General features: G+C 37.0%; 2 protein-coding genes across 12 annotated transcripts in view; both read left to right on the top strand.

Annotated features, from left to right (window-relative positions):
* LOC106136212 (sodium/potassium-transporting ATPase subunit alpha) overlaps positions 1 to 4340 on the top strand; it is a 53156-nt gene extending 48816 nt beyond the window's left edge. For 9 of the 11 annotated variants that reach the window (XM_060949348.1, XM_060949346.1, XM_060949347.1 and 6 more), the window contains 3 exons: positions 1089 to 1263; positions 1701 to 1933; positions 2255 to 4340. In XM_060949348.1, the coding sequence (XP_060805331.1) occupies positions 1089 to 1263; positions 1701 to 1933; positions 2255 to 2375 (529 nt within the window). In that variant the 3' untranslated portion in view covers positions 2376 to 4340. Of the gene's footprint in view, positions 1 to 1088; positions 1264 to 1700; positions 1934 to 2254 lie in introns of those variants that run through there. The other 2 variants (XR_009657257.1, XM_060949355.1) reach the window with 2 other exon arrangements.
* Positions 4341 to 6953: 2613 nt separating this feature from the next.
* On the top strand, positions 6954 to 15554 carry LOC106136199 (synaptotagmin-16). Its single transcript, XM_013336669.2, has 11 exons — positions 6954 to 7034; positions 7105 to 7275; positions 7879 to 7964; positions 9322 to 9525; positions 10066 to 10224; positions 10824 to 10932; positions 11248 to 11417; positions 11866 to 12078; positions 12434 to 12598; positions 12979 to 13143; positions 13403 to 15554. The coding sequence occupies exons 1-11, from the start codon at positions 6998 to 7000 to the stop codon at positions 13433 to 13435; spliced, it is 1512 nt and encodes a 503-aa protein (XP_013192123.2). The 5' UTR covers positions 6954 to 6997; the 3' UTR covers positions 13436 to 15554.
* Positions 15555 to 16042: the final 488 nt, after the last annotated feature.

Below are 16042 nucleotides of genomic sequence, written 5' to 3'. Positions count from 1 at the left end.
CATGTTTATTTTAAAGCTGTTTTTATTTTATACTTATATTTATATAAATGCCCTTCTCTGCTTCTAAATATTACCGAAACCATACCCCGACTTCAATTATTATAAACAATTTTATGTACCTACATAATTTTGAGGATAACCTCTAACCAAGTGCTTGCAAATCTTCGCTTGGGCTCCTCTCTTTTCCTATTTCTTTTTACTGTGCATGATTGATGTAATAGGTAAGGTTTTATTAACGAAGAATGGCACGAAAACCAATAATTTATTGGAATTGTAAATACTGAAAAAAAAGAAACAGTTGAATTGACACTCGGGTTTGAGGTATAACCATTATATAAGTAGTAGTCTTTAGAAAAGTAAAAAAATATTTGATTTTTGTGCCATTAATTTAATATGATATTAAGGATTGTACATATATTTAAATGCTCGGAATACACAGAAGCAGCATGTATAATTTGTGAATATTTTTGTACAGAAACAGAAAAATTGCTTTAACATTTTTTTACTATCCATAAATGAGTTACAGTAAAGTTCTTGAAAATTGTGTTTTTGTAAAAAAGTTTATAACCAACTAAATACCATAAGTTGGTATTCAGAAAATCAAGCTTTCAAACAGTTTCAATTAGTCGAATAAACTATTATAATTTGATTCAGATAACAAAAAAAAACGAATTATCTATTCAAATCTAGTATTTAGAGTGCATCATGGCTTATTCAATGGAACCTTGCAATTCGGCTGAGCAGAATTCTATTCCACCAAGCCACATAGACTGTAAATTGTAATAACTTTTCACTTCCCAAAATCAATCTTAACAAAAATTATTTAAACAAAAACTTAAAATACATGACAATGAATGGCAATTGAATCCTATACTTATATAGAAACGTTCCCCAGATACTTTTAAAAAGGAAGGTTTATAATTTGCGGTTAAAGCTAAACTGTATTTGAAGTAAAATCTATTGTTGGTAATTGAAAATAAGTAAACATTGCATCTAGATGATAATATATTGTATACAATTCGGCAGTCTAAGTGGTTTGGTGTATTTTTCTTACGATTTCGTCGTGTGACACATAATCTATTTCGCAGGCTGATCTCGATGGCCTACGGGCAAATCGGTATGATACAAGCCGCCGCCGGCTTCTTCGTCTACTTCGTGATCATGGCTGAGAACGGATTCCTCCCGCTGAAACTCTTCGGTATCAGGAAGCAATGGGACTCCAAGGCCATTAACGATTTGACCGACTCCTACGGACAGGAATGGGTATGTATTAATGATATTTTTTTATTGTATTGATCCGTAACTCACGGATGAAAGAATGGTTTATCTCTTCTGTGAATTCACTGTCCATGCGAACTTAGACGAAGACAGTATGTGATTGATATTTTTGACACTACAACAAGATTTGGAAAATTTATGGCCAGCTGCCTGGATGACATTACCCTTATTTTGGGAATTTCTGATAGGGTTTTTTACTTTTCTTTTTTTGAAGACCTAACAAACTCAAAAGAAGCGTTTTTCATGATCATATGAAGATCATATGAAGTCCACTGGACTCAGGCCTCCCAGAAAATATCCATCTAATAACGTTAGAATCTTATTCAAGGATTGCTATTGTAGAGAAAAATATTCCACCCTGAATATGCAAATTGTAATCATAGCTGTACTTCCCAATTTTGATGGTCACACTCTATCATCAGACCTACCGCGACCGCAAAGCCCTCGAGTACACCTGCCACACCGCTTTCTTCGTCTCCATCGTGGTCGTCCAATGGGCCGATCTGATCATCTGCAAGACCCGTCGCAACTCCATCGTGCATCAGGGCATGCGCAACTGGGCGCTCAACTTCGGCATCGTCTTCGAGACCGCCCTGGCCGCGTTCCTGTCTTACACTCCTGGCATGGACAAGGGGCTCAGGATGTACCCACTCAAGTGAGTATCGTGAATACTGCAAAGCTAGAGCAGCGCAATCAGGATTCGGCTCGTATGACCGGAAGGTTAGAAGAGCTATGGGTGGTGGTCGGATAGTGTGGAAATTTGCATCATTTAAGGCTAAAAGAGTCTCAATACCAATTTATTGCTTGGATAAATCCTTTATATATAATATGTAAGTGCAGTACAGTTGCACAGTATTTAAATAAACATATTGTGTCATACTCAGTACTGAGACAATTTGTATCAAGTTATGGTTAAATGAGGGTAGTTGTAGTTTGAACTTGAATTGAAGTACACCATGAACTCTATTGATGACAGGTTCGTGTGGTGGCTGCCCGCCATTCCGTTCATGCTGTCGATCTTCATCTACGACGAGATCCGGCGCTTCTACCTGCGCCGCAACCCGGGCGGCTGGCTCGAACAAGAGACTTACTACTAAACACCGACCACTGTCCGCCATCGTGCATCACTTAGTTACTGCATACATATACTTCATTTGTGTTCTCAATCTGAGGAGCGCATCGCCCCTAGCCTGTACCTGATAAGCGACACCCGAGCTTGTGTGCGAGCTCGATGGCAAAATACACGATTCAAACGCGCCATCTGCGTTCGAATCGCCGTTTCTTATTTTGTTTGATTGGTGGCTAATTCGGCGGTATCGTCACGCCACGTTCCAGTGGTCAATCCGGCAGAATAAAGTGCAGGCTGTTATTTATAAAACGCTTATGAATTATTTTAATCAATCGGTCATGATTTGACTATACTATGTGTTCTTTGAACAGTCTCGTACTTTGCCGCGCTCGGATTGGCCACGCAATTGGGAAACTAGACGTTCGATTCCGGCACGCGTGAGTGATCCGATGGAGTGGTGATCTGGGGGCGATGCGTTCCCGCGTACCGACTGACAGTTTGCGGTGCCGTTCCGGTATATGTGTAATCGCTGTCGTGTAGCTTCTCACTGCTTGTTACCGCATCGCTCCGCCAGGGGCACTGTGTATGTACCTGTCGAGTGTTATGATATGACGTTGGTTGCGCGCGAGTGACGTCACCACGGCGGGCACGCCCCGCCCGCGCAAACTTCACTATTATTCTTTTTATAAACTATGTATGTATATATGCACAGTGGAGAATGAAGTTTGATATTTGTGATGAAAAAATATTATACACATATTATTTTTAATGAATCATGTTATTTTTATATTGAATCGTTTGAAATGTAATTTGAGTATGAAGTGGCGAGTTCGGAAGCAGCTCGGGCGCGCCCGCCGGAGCCGGGCTCGGGCTAACATAGAATAACTAATGTAATGAATTGTTTTTCACATACTTATGTAATAAGTAATAATGATCGTGTAGCGTAGACCCCGGCCACACGACCCGCCGTGCTCCAGCTCGGCGGCCAACGAAAAGCATTTGTTGTAAAATTAACAGTTAAGAAGCCATTATTATTATTATAATTTAAGTGAATTAGATTAAGTTGAATTTTTCGAGTGAATAAAGTTTAGTTGAGAATCGGATCGGGTGCATGGCGTATGAGAGGTCGATGTGGAGTGCCTGAGTTTTAGCGTACTACTGCTTACTGTTAGGTAGGTAGTTGAAATTTCGATGCCGTATTTTCAATCGTAAAAGTAGATAAATAAAGCATACACAGTCGCGTTTGCTTGTCGGTGCGGCCCGTGCCGGACTTCGAACAGCACTGCCGTGACTACGTTTGTATCGGTCTCCCCCGACCAGACGCTTTTCTTTTATAAAATAATCAGATTATTAGCGAATTTCGTCAAATTTATTAAATAGTCTGCTCATGGTAATTATGTAAGATTTTATTTCTTAATTAAAAGATAATAACAAAACGTAGGGATGCGTAATTAGAAATTTTTAAAATTATACAGTTATGATAGAGTCATCTTGTTTTAGTCGCCACTTGGCTCTTCTACTAGAGTGTAGGCGGTGGACGGGCAGAGAACAAGAAGTGTGGGGAAGAGGCGAGTGGACGGGGCCGGATGGCCCGAGCCGGATAGAAGGACCAAGTGGAGAGATTCATTTCAATTTTTCGTAACGAATACATATAACATATAATAATGGTTACAAAAGTAAAATATAACATTATAGTGACTAATAAATCTAAATTATATGAAATGTTTATAGATTTAAATGAAGTTCGTTTCTTTAGGGTGACCTTCTGTGCTTGTTTGATGAGAACGATGTACATCTCACTGACAATAGTCGTTGATGATATTATTGTAATGATCTGATCTTTGTAAGCGGTTTGTTTTTATGTACACTGTAGAACTAACATTGTTTTGCGTTGGACAGTTCTTTACACCGATTCATTTTATAGTATTACTCTGTTGGCTAGGAGCGCTGTAAAAATGTAAGTGTTAATAAAAAAAACATTTTCAAAATATTATCACGGTTTTTTATTGATCCATCTCCCTGATTTCCCTTATGTTTAAATTTTAGGTAAATAAAACTGTAAAGGTAATAAAATTATTGATATAAGTCATCTAGGTATTACTAAAAACATCACTTTTATTGCCACAATTGCTGAAGATGAAAGAGAGAAAAAATGAGTATAAATTCTGTGTGGTCCACGCCCCCGTTTTCCGACACTTTAGAAAAGGGCTCAATCTCTTCCATGGATCTCGTACAAGGCGACTCAGGGCATAAGAAGATTCATCAAGTGCAAAGCGTTTGCAATTCATTTGATGAATAAATTTGGGATTCTTCGCGGAGGGAAAGTAGGCGATGGGCAAACATTACTATTACATCCTTGGGCCAAACGGCTGAACGTGGCATTTGAGTGTTTCTAAGACTGTTGGCACTATCTGCCCCGTGATGGATATAGACGTGATTGTATCTATAAGATAGGTAATTCATTTATTTGATTTGCTACACACAATTCACAATGTTCTTACATATGAAATAACAAATAAGGGTGTACGTTACAGCAATACTTAGCGAATTTATTGCTATAGAATAGAGCAATACGCTGATTTTCAGTTATAACCTAGGTGTATGTATAATTGTATTTTTGTAGGTATTTACCTAAGACTTACAATAAAAAGTAGTATTTTACGAATTATAAACAGTGTCTTTAATCCCCAGCCTAGCACATTCACTGGGTCATAGTGCGAAAGGTCGAATAAAGGTCTTGCTTTTATCGTGTCAATAACTTATATTGATCCGATGTCCGCTCATTAGGTAATTATGCCGCATTTCATTTTGTGAATAAAATAATGTGCCCCTATAGTTCTATATCTAATTTACTCATCGCAAATAGCATTGTTCAATGCCTTTGACGTTCACACTGTGTAGCTGAAGTATATAAAAGCCGACTAAGGTATAGGCTTATAAACTTGGGATTGTTCTTATAGACGACGGGCTAGCAACCTGTCACTATAAGAATCTCGATTCTATCATTAAGATAAACAGCTGAACGTCTTTTTGAGACTGTTGACTCTGTCTACCACGCAAGGGATATAGACGTCATTATATGTATGTATGTAAGAAGAGATGTGACTTCGAGTAATTAGGTAGATATATATACGTTACGATATTTTCTGGTAATTATTTAAGTGAGCGTGAACTTTACATTGTCTTGGCATTGTTCCAACGAAAGTATATTGTAGTGAAAACATTTTATAGCTTCGTTTATCTCAGCATGTGAATGAATATATGCAGTATATACCTACGTGTTGGATAGAAATAAGAAAGAGCCAGTTTACCTGATAGAATTAACTGAAACGGGTCAAGTCTTTAACAGTATTGAAATACCTATGATAGGATCACTTTGTAGGTATAGCTTAAATTTCGACTTTCCGTATTAAATATCAGATCACATTTCGTTCCTATATTTTGGAATTGGGTACATTGTTTTTATTTTGTTTCTTTTTTAATTATTATTTTATGTGAATCATTGTAAGTATACTTATCGCATTAGTGTAATACTGTTAGGATAAGTATAAAGTTTGTGAATAAATAAATAAATCTCTCAATGTCATAAGAAAAGGTACTATTTATCATTCATCGCCTCACGGATATTTTTGTTTATGAAACTTTGCATAAATTTTTGATAATAACAGAAGCTATAGTATAACAAAAAGGTTTCCAGTATAATAACCATGTACTGTCATATTTTTATCACAAAATGAAAAGTCTTTTGTTTTAAGTTAAAGTTAAGTATTTACTAAACAACTAAGCTTTGTCTAAAAAATAAGTCTTTCTTATTCATTACCCAACGGGCCACCCTTACCCACGTTTTATCAAGGGCTGTCGCCACAGATATTTGTTTGAGAAAATTTATGTGGCCGTTGTGACTACCTCTCTTATCAGAGTATTGTCAGGATGATCTTCGATATTGCCTGTTATTGTCTTATCTGATGGTTTTATTATCGCAATTGTAATCGTAATGTCATACCTAAATATATAATCGTATCTGTGACACAATTAAATTTGTTTAGAGCACAGAAAAGCAGAACAAGAAAAAAAAGATTTGATTCATTTTTAATTAACCAGGCGGGGTGTGGGTGAATCATATAAAATCATATTACAAAAAATAACCAACAAAGAACATAATGTTCCAACGATGTAGATGAAAAGTACCTAAGCACATTTATTACTCACTGTAATACCAGTTTTCCGCAGAGCATCGTGAATTAGGTAATGCCTAATATTTTATTCATGTGAAGGACATTAGAGCAGAACGTTTCATGCTTCACCCGCAGCCCTAATCCTTGGAGGGCACGTGTCGGCCTCGGCCTTGACGACAGTGTCCTGTGGGCTATAGGTACCTTTGAAACGTGGACATATACTTACATAGTACCGAAGCCCTATCCTATAACCGCGCAGAACGCTCTTCACGCCCCGTCGTGCCCCCTTCGTACCGCGCATGCGTACACTTGACAGGCTAATCGTGCCAACACGTCCCAATTTCTTTCATCAAGAATATTAACGTCGCAAATCCACTGTGATTGAGTATTAGTGGACGTGCACTGCACGACGGGTTTATAAACTCAGCGCGCGCGGAGTGCAGCAATGCGCCGCGCCGCGCGTTCGTGAACCACAATGGTGGCCAATATTGGCATCATTAACCCTGCAAATGGTAAACATGTTTTACCTATCCCCTTTTATTCCTGTATTACTAGAATTTAATTGTTTAATATGTTGTGTAGTGGAGGCGACCGCGTATATTAGCGCTGTAGCGGCGTTCGCTGCGGTGGTTCTTGTGGTTCTTCTGTTCCTGGGGAGGAGATGGTGCTACTCTGCCATCTTCGGCCGCAAGTGCTGTGACGAGCTACCTGTGAACCCCCAGCCTTGCCTGCCAGTCGACAATGCTCAATTCGGTCAGTATAACTCATTAATTTTGCGTGTAACAAGATTTTAAAGCTGTATTATACACATAGTGTATTTTAGCCATAGGTAGTGGGGTTTCATATTATAAATTTTGAGATTTCAACTGATAGATACTTGAAAAAAAATAATAATCTAAAATGAAGTTGAGCTGTTTTATAACTATGCCACTTAACTAGGATAAAAAAATATATACTTAAATATTAGATACTTACTAAAATTTTTATAAAATTTTAAAACATATACAAGTCGTCAACATACATATCCTAACATTTTAGATGAGAAACAAATTTTAATTTCTTTAATAGAAATAAATATAAAATCAGTGTTAGGTAGCTATCATTATTCTTGAAACCGTAGGCCTAGCATCAATATTGTAGTTTTGATATAGCTTCAAGGGCGACCAGCGCCCAAGGTCCCTAGCAAGGCTAAAGAACTGTCCCTTACAACAATTAGTTTGGTCACAATGAAAATGTCACCGTCATAGACATAGAAATTTAAATAGATGTGCTAGATAGTAGATAAGGCTTTTTTTACACTAAATTGGGGTATTGCGTATATCGATTGAAGTTGTCCGTACGTCTGTGTTGTTATAGATGCTTTACCGATCCATTATCCCGAACGCATATTCGCGTTCGAGACCTCCGACTCGGATGAAGAGCTGCGCTTGCGCATCCAACAGGTGAGGGCGATAGTGGACTGGAATTTAAAGTTTTAAATATCGTGCATGATGTTTTCCACCAAAACTTTTCTAACATTTTTTAATAAACTAGTTATAAATTCCTATTTACAATAAAGGATACATCTTATGCATCCAGCATTAATATTCAAAGCTAAATACTGATCAAGACTCCAGCTAATTATATTACGTATCCCAATTTTAATGGAAGTCTCTTTGTATGACTTCGTTGCAACAAATTTCTCCCGATCGGCTAATAAAGATAAATTATGTGAAGCATTTGCACATATATCTTTCTTCAATTATCGTGTTTCGAAGTTCTAAATATAACAATCCAGAATGATCTATTTTCGTATTCGTGTTTAATTTAAATTATTCAAGAACTTTGTTGTTTTGTTATTCCTATTATTTGGAATACATAATTTGAAAAAGAATAAAGTCTAGTCAAACATTTTGATATAAACAGATTCCGGACCTAATTTTGTTCGACTTTATGGTTATAGATAGAATACCTTTACATTTATTTCGAGAAGTAAATAGCGCTATAATGGAAATGTAGAAAGAAGGCCTACTGGATGAACATCCTGCGATAGATGAGATCAAGAGTACCCTAAAACGACGAGTGGGGCTAAATTAGTGGATGAAGCGAAAGAAGTACGCAGTTTCTGTCTGCCCCTCGGGAAAAGAGGCGCGTTATTTGGTGACTCGCCAAACTTATTCAATACCTCTCCAAATTCCCACGGAAGAGTATCTCTGATTAATAACAAATATTTATAAATAATACAGGTTAATGCAACGTGAATGTTTAAAATCAGTTAAAACAAATAGTAAATGAGTTGAAATAAACTTAATTTCTTTGAGACACGTACGACAATACCCGCACCTTTTTATTCTATATTTTCATCATTCATTCATTATGTAGCTGAAAAGTGATAAGTAGCCTAAAGTATTTCTCATTTAGAAATTCATTGTGTACCTATTTCTAGTTTTCATTCATTGAGATTATACTATACATCATATTTATTTTTCATATGGATGTTAGTGTAGAATTTTCTATCTTCTATTTTATTGTTATTAACTACAAACAAAACTTATTATTATACTTACTTATTCGGGTCAGCCTTCAGCCTCTTGTATAATTAAGTATTTAGTCCTTTATGAGCTAAATTACAATGGACTTTACAGTAATTTCTACAATGAGGTAATCCCGAAGGCATGTAACTTTTGATGTATGTGAAAAAACAATGCTGGAATTTTTATGTCAATGAAAAATACAAAAACATCAGTCCTCTTTTTTTGGATCAAGCAAACAAATTTATTTAATTATACCTCATCATCACACAAGTTGAAAATTTTCTAGGATAAAGATGAGGTGGAATGCCACTATGAGGAGAAGAACGAGAACCAAGCTCCCGCCAAGTTGGAAGTGGAACTGGTAGAGACGGCCCTTCGAGAGACCAGTATAAGGGAAACCAGGATTGATGACGTGGGGCCCCAGCGAGCGGAGTACATTCACACCCTGGAGGCGCAGAGCAGCGTGGATAGTGACGTCATCGCACATAATGTAAGTCTAAAGACTGTTATTGTATCATCGAAATCGAAAAAAAGATAGTAACGTGTCTTAATATACTTTAAACTGTTGGGATCGATATTAGGTAGATCAATGAAACTTTTGGACAGTCATACAATGATTACTCAAATTACACAGTCACTGTGATTTGATAAAAAATTGTTATGTCATCAAATTATAACTAACCATTATCGCATTAGGCCATAATTTGCTTAATTTATAATTTTTAACTTTATAATCCATTGCATCCTACTGGCGTGAGTTAAAATTGCGTCCTCCTGTCTGGAGAGAAATCCTATGACCACGATCCTAGTTTGGGAGGCTTAGGATTTTACACAAAGGGACTCCTAATCCAAGTTGGGTCCTACCTATTTAACATCCAGTTGATCACCCCGCATCATCATAACGCAGAAAAGACTGATTGACATAGCAGTAGTAGAATGCCAATATGTGCCACCCTGTATTTATTCACGCACTTTAACCACACCACGGTGTTGCATGCCAAAACTTACTTTATATAAATATTTCCTTCAGGACACGTCCTTGCTCTGTGGCGAAAGCAGCAGCTGTCAAGAGCGTGGCTCCGTGGAACTCACGCTGCTGTACGACGCTCCCGTACGCAGCATGACTGTGCACGTGCTGCAAGCGAGGTCCTTGCCACAAAGGAATCAGGGACAGATCTTGCAGAGCCAGGTATTTTTTGCTTTTAAAATTCGAAGCAATTACCTTGCCTCCTTATTCAAGTGTCCATTTCATCCTTATTGAAGTGTAAAGCAAAGAGCACGTATCCTTAACCAACGAGCGCAAGAGTACGTATGCAGGGATCGTGGCAAGTGAAAGATCAAGCAGAAAACAGACCACTCCGGAAAAAAAGTGTGATTTATGTACGAGTATGTAAGTCCAAAAGCGCCAACAAACAGTGTCAACATTGACAATGAGTTTGGTCCTTAGTCTAGGTCCGGAGCTACAATATACACAAATATAGAAAAAAAATACTTAGGTAAGTATCGCCGCGACCGCCTTTATGTAATTTTTAAAGAATAAGTTAGTCATTAAACTGAGTCCTATTCGACATTTTTTAAAGGTCTACAACATTAATACGAGTACCTAGGTAGTTATAGTGCTAATCATGACTACTTACTAATCAGCACGTTTCAAAACGTTCTTAGATCCTTTATAGTACCGAAATTTGTTACTTGGGTATATCGTGGTTTGCATTATCGCTTGGATATGATACCATAAATAAAAATAAAACAACTTGACATAAAATTATCTTTCTTCTCCTATTGCAGGTTCGAGTCGTGCTGCTGCCGTTGAAAAAACAGAAATTCAAATCTAAAATACGAAATGGAGAGAACCCTCAGTACATGGAAAGCTTTGTTCTGCATAAAATTAATCCAGGTGCAGTGTTATATTTACTAAGTATTTATTTTATTTTGAATTTATCGTCAACAGACATCAGGTATAAGTATCAGATTTTTATTGCACCAGTTATTAAATGTATGAAACTGTAAGAAAGATGGTAGGCAATATGCGTGGCTGGTATGCGCCTATGCCACGCACGCGCCAAACATGTAGTGCCCTGTCACAAAACTCGTGACTCTTATTGAAACCAACTTTTTCTACACCATCAAAGATTAAACCGTACGTAAGTTATTGCTGTATTTTATTAACTACTTCTGTATAATAAGATAATATTTTTAAATAAAATGACAGAGGATGTCCATGGTCTCGGTCTGCGCATCCGCATCTACGGCTGTGAGCGCATGCGCCGTCAGCGACTGCTGGGCGAGGCGGCAGTCAGCTTTGCAACCCTCAACTTTGAGCTCGAGAACAATCTGTGGCTGCAGCTCACGCCGAGGCAACATCATCAGCCGACCCTACAGGTATGTTGTCCAGAAAAGAACATGCATACATATAATACGAGTATCGTTGACATCCTTTATGGGGTAGACAGAGCCAACAGTCTTGAAACAAACAGACTGAAATACTTTTCACATACAAAACTCCACCATACGAGTCAGACGACGATAAGGTCAGACGCGAGTCACTTCGTGTTAAAACCTGACTTATCTAGTTCATGGGCAAATTCACCGCGGGCGGCTCCTTTTTAGAAAAATGGTGAAATAACCAGGATAACCGCACGGAGGAAGAAGAAGAAGGATAAATTTATAATTCAGTATTTTCCTTCCCTTTTCTATTAATTTCCTGTTACCAGAGGTTGCTTGCAACCAACTAACCGAATAACTGTATATATATTTAAGTATGTACATCCTTTATATATTATTTTAATTTAAAGTATGTACGTACAAAAAAAATCATCTTTTCTTTTAGCTGCCCAAGTTGGATCTCAGCCACTCGTTCTCCGGCGTTCTCGCCAGCCCATCTTCTGTAGCCACTGTGACGACCCCCAGTGGAGCAGGGGGAGGAGAAGCCTGTAGTCTCGCCAGATCAGACTCCGCCTCCTCTTGTTGCAGCACAAGATCTGCGCCAGAGTTACTGCTGGGGTTGCAGTACAGTTCCACAACAGGCCATTTGTCTGTTGAGGTGGGTAACCAGTCATTTGTAGCGATTATCAAGTCCCTAGCAGTTTGAAGGTCCGGGTGGTACCCACAGTCGGAGTGACTGCTACTGGCCACCTCTCTATATGAATACTTTTCTAATGCAGCACCAAATCACCAAAGTTACATTAAACTTACTTGCCTTCAGTAGTTCTACTACTGGTTATTTGTTTGTTAAGGTTCGGACATTTAATTGCGAATGGCTCCATTCATATAAAAAAAATAAGAATGGAGGTCGTTTTCAATAGAAAACATCACATATATCATTCTCTGGATAATTAAATAGTTCAAAATATCCATTAACAAGATAGAAGATGCCTAATAAAAACCTTTTCGCGCAGGTAATCAAAGGCACGCATTTCCGCAAGCTGTCTCCGAATAAAGCGCCCGACACATATGTGAAACTATGTCTGATCAGTTCCCTGGGGATGGAGATGGGGCGCTGCAAGTCTACCACAAGACGCGCGCAGTCTAACCCGCTCTACAAGGAGCTCTTTATCTTCCAGGTGAGGACATTGCAGTTATCTGTAGTTTGATTGCATTCTTTTATATAAAATTTAAAGGTACCTAACTGTCGTCAATTCTGCGAAAATATTGTACCAATAGAGTCCCAATGGAGTAAGTAGTAGTAGTAAGTAGGTAGGTGACTATCGACGCACTATTGGTATTTTATTTTCATAGACTACTCCCAATGTTACGCTTGCCCCTCTATCTGCAACGCGTCTTCGGGAATTCCTCTCTTAGTGCTTCTAGATTGTAAAGAATCTGCATGCCAAATTTAAAATCCGCAAACCCAGCGGATTGGCCTGTGCTTTGATATGTCAGTCTATCTATAGTCGATAGTCATTAAATGAAGATATTTTTTTTTGCACAATTTTTCATACAGGTGGCCTTATTCCAACTGACGGAGGTGACATTGATGGTGTCAGTGTGGTGGCGTCGCAGCGTGAAACGGAACGAGATGGTGGGCTGGTTCTCCCTGGGACACAGCCCGTCTGGCCGGGAAGAGGAGAGGCACTGGCAGGAACTGTGCGAGCGGCAGGGGGAACAGGTGATTTTCTAATGATTTCAGGATAGCGACATCAGTCTGATCGAGCTGGTAGACTGGTTCTGGTTCAAACAATGTGGTTATGCATTAGGGAGAACCATCCTTTCTACAAAACAACTGAAGTTTTCGCACATAGATGGGTACTTTGGAAATCTGTAGTTTACTCTCCTAATAAGATTTAATAGCCAAAGTGGACTTAACTTATTGGTGTTCTATTGAATTGGTCTAAAACTAATTAAGTGAATTCTATAAATGTATGCAGGTTCAACGTTGGCACGTGCTGCTGGACTCCTGACGGTCGGTGACTTAGCGTGTGGAAGACGCGCTCGCCTGAACTACTCTCGCCTCCCAGGCTTTCGCTGGCCGCACCTCGGTGCTTGTACGCGGTAGACCCGCGCATGCCGGCTCAAGTGGAGACGCCGATCTCAAGTCAAAAGACTGGACTGCGTCAACTTGCGCTATCTGAACTATATTTGGTCTGTGGTGTTTATGTCACATTACTTTGAATTTGAATAAAGAAAGATAAAATTTAATTTTAAAACGTTACATCGTTTTGAATTTGAAAACAGAAGATGTTAATTTTTAATGAGCACTGAAATCACAATTATACACGCTCCGAGACCGCATTGACCAAAGAATAGTATAGAATAGAAGCACGTAATTGGATTTTTCGTGGTTTTGATGTTACCTACACTTATTGCTACACGTGGTGCATATTGCTTTTTTTGTTACGGCACTCGCAATCTGCTTACAGATTTTATGTTCTCAATATTGATTGCTCGCATTGTGATACTGATGTTTTCAAAGTGTGAAGTTACGAGTTACTATAAAGCACGCTCTGACTGATTCTGATTGAAAAATTTTTATATTTAAAAAAGATATGTACGTATACTTAGAATTTAAGGTTCGGTGTATTTCTTTCTTAAGTTAAATTAATCGAATACCTATTTAGTATTTTTATTATATACGTATGAAATGCGTTTCAGAGGAATTGTATAAAATGATCGTAGTGAGTTTGGTGTTATAGATATATATTTACAAAAAATAATATTTCGTCGTGGTGTTTGGAGAAGTTTTATAAGTAGCGTTTTATATTGATGATTATGGTGATGAAAACTTGGAGCGCACAATACATGTGAGATATTATATAATGTTACCTTTATGGATATTTATTGGATATTGTTACCTTTTATAAACGGCTAAACGTATCTTTTCGTCTTTCTGACAACTGATATAACAAAGAAAAATAAATGTAAAAATAATGGTTGATTATTTTCTGGGCTCTCCTTTTTAGCATAATGATATTATACTTGATAAGACCAGTATTTTGTTTATAAAGTCATCAAATTCTGTAGGCCAACAAAATCTTATAGTTAGGTACGTAGGTTTCCTATCATTATCCTGGCTTTTTCAATGATTTTTAGTTACGAAGCAATTATCGATTGATACCTAACTTATAGTTTGTCTATAAAATTTGGTATGCTATAAATCATATACACAATTATGTATTTTTATGATGATAAAATTGAATCTGATTTATACCACTATTGCTATAACCTTGTTCTTATTAATAATAAAAATGTTGTAATTATATGCTCAAGTAAGTTTGTCAAATTTTAGGAACCAAAAAAGTTTAAGCTTCTCTTAATCTTTTAATAAACAAAACCTTTACGACCAAATAGCTGTCTAGTAAACAATTATTATCAAAATAGGGTTAAATACCTAATGATTACATTATAATTATTGCCCAATAAAAAAGAAGATAAAAATACATAATTTATTAAAATGATTGCTTGATATTATTATATCGTTAATCTTTTTGGTAAGTTTAAAATTAGATCAATAATTATATAATATACTTAATTGTAGTTCATTAATCAATTAAAATAGTGTTCAATAAATTTGAGATATATTTGTCATTTGTCAGGCTCTGTAAATTATGCGATCATTGTTTGTGAAAATTATATCACCAAATGTGGGTGGAGATGATAAAATGTTAGATAGGTCCAAATTAAAAATATTGGATTTCAAGAAGAAGTAAAAAAGTTTGTGTGTCACATGTTGTGGGTACTATATAGATTTGTTATACCTTGATCAGAAATTCGGGGCGAAAGTGCTTACCACATTTGTTTTTTCCTATGGACTTATTGAATGCGCTTGTTTAATTAAAGCAAACTTGATGAAAACAATCCGATTTTTTTATAGGAGTTTCTAGAGATTTTGGTATGTTGCGAATTTGCAACTTTAGTCACGAAGGGCATATTGAAATGGTTTTATTATAATTACTGGACTTTGGTCGTTAGAAAACCCTGGTTACCCCGGAAACATAAAGGAGTGAGACTATCAAAAGAAGTGGTAATAACTAACACAAAAAAGTGATGTTTCTTATTTGTAAAGAATTTTTTTCCAACAGCTTCTTCGGGTATTTTTCCCTATTAAGTATCTATTTTTCAATTTATTATTATTACTTAAATAATAAATAATAATAAATAATTTCTTTATTCACTTCTCACAAGGATATGGGTACATAAGTAGTTCACAATTTCAAGGTTGACATACATGTTGTGCAAAGAGAAATACCTAGTCCTTGTGAGAGTCTGGAGTCTGAACTAGGTCGAAACCTGTACTACAGATCTCCAGGCTCCCTCCCAATACATAATCAAGTGATCAACATTTTGTAAGAAAGTGAACGTTCGAATATGAAAGAAAAAAATACATGCTTTGAAAAGAAGTTAAATATTTATAATATATTTTTCTTTTTAGTTCCCATTAAATGATTACAAAAAATGAGTAGTATGTGTACAAATAACAGTCCTATGATCTTATTTTAAAACATCTAACAAGTTTTCAATATCCTCATAAGATAAGGTAAGTAACCATGCAGAAACATTCCTTTTGCACT

Source organism: Amyelois transitella, chromosome 18 (genome assembly GCF_032362555.1).
Source record: "Amyelois transitella isolate CPQ chromosome 18, ilAmyTran1.1, whole genome shotgun sequence".
Lineage (NCBI taxonomy): Eukaryota > Metazoa > Arthropoda > Insecta > Lepidoptera > Pyralidae > Amyelois > Amyelois transitella.
The sequence above is the reverse complement of the archived record's forward strand: the minus strand, read 5'-3'. Positions and strand labels throughout refer to the sequence as shown.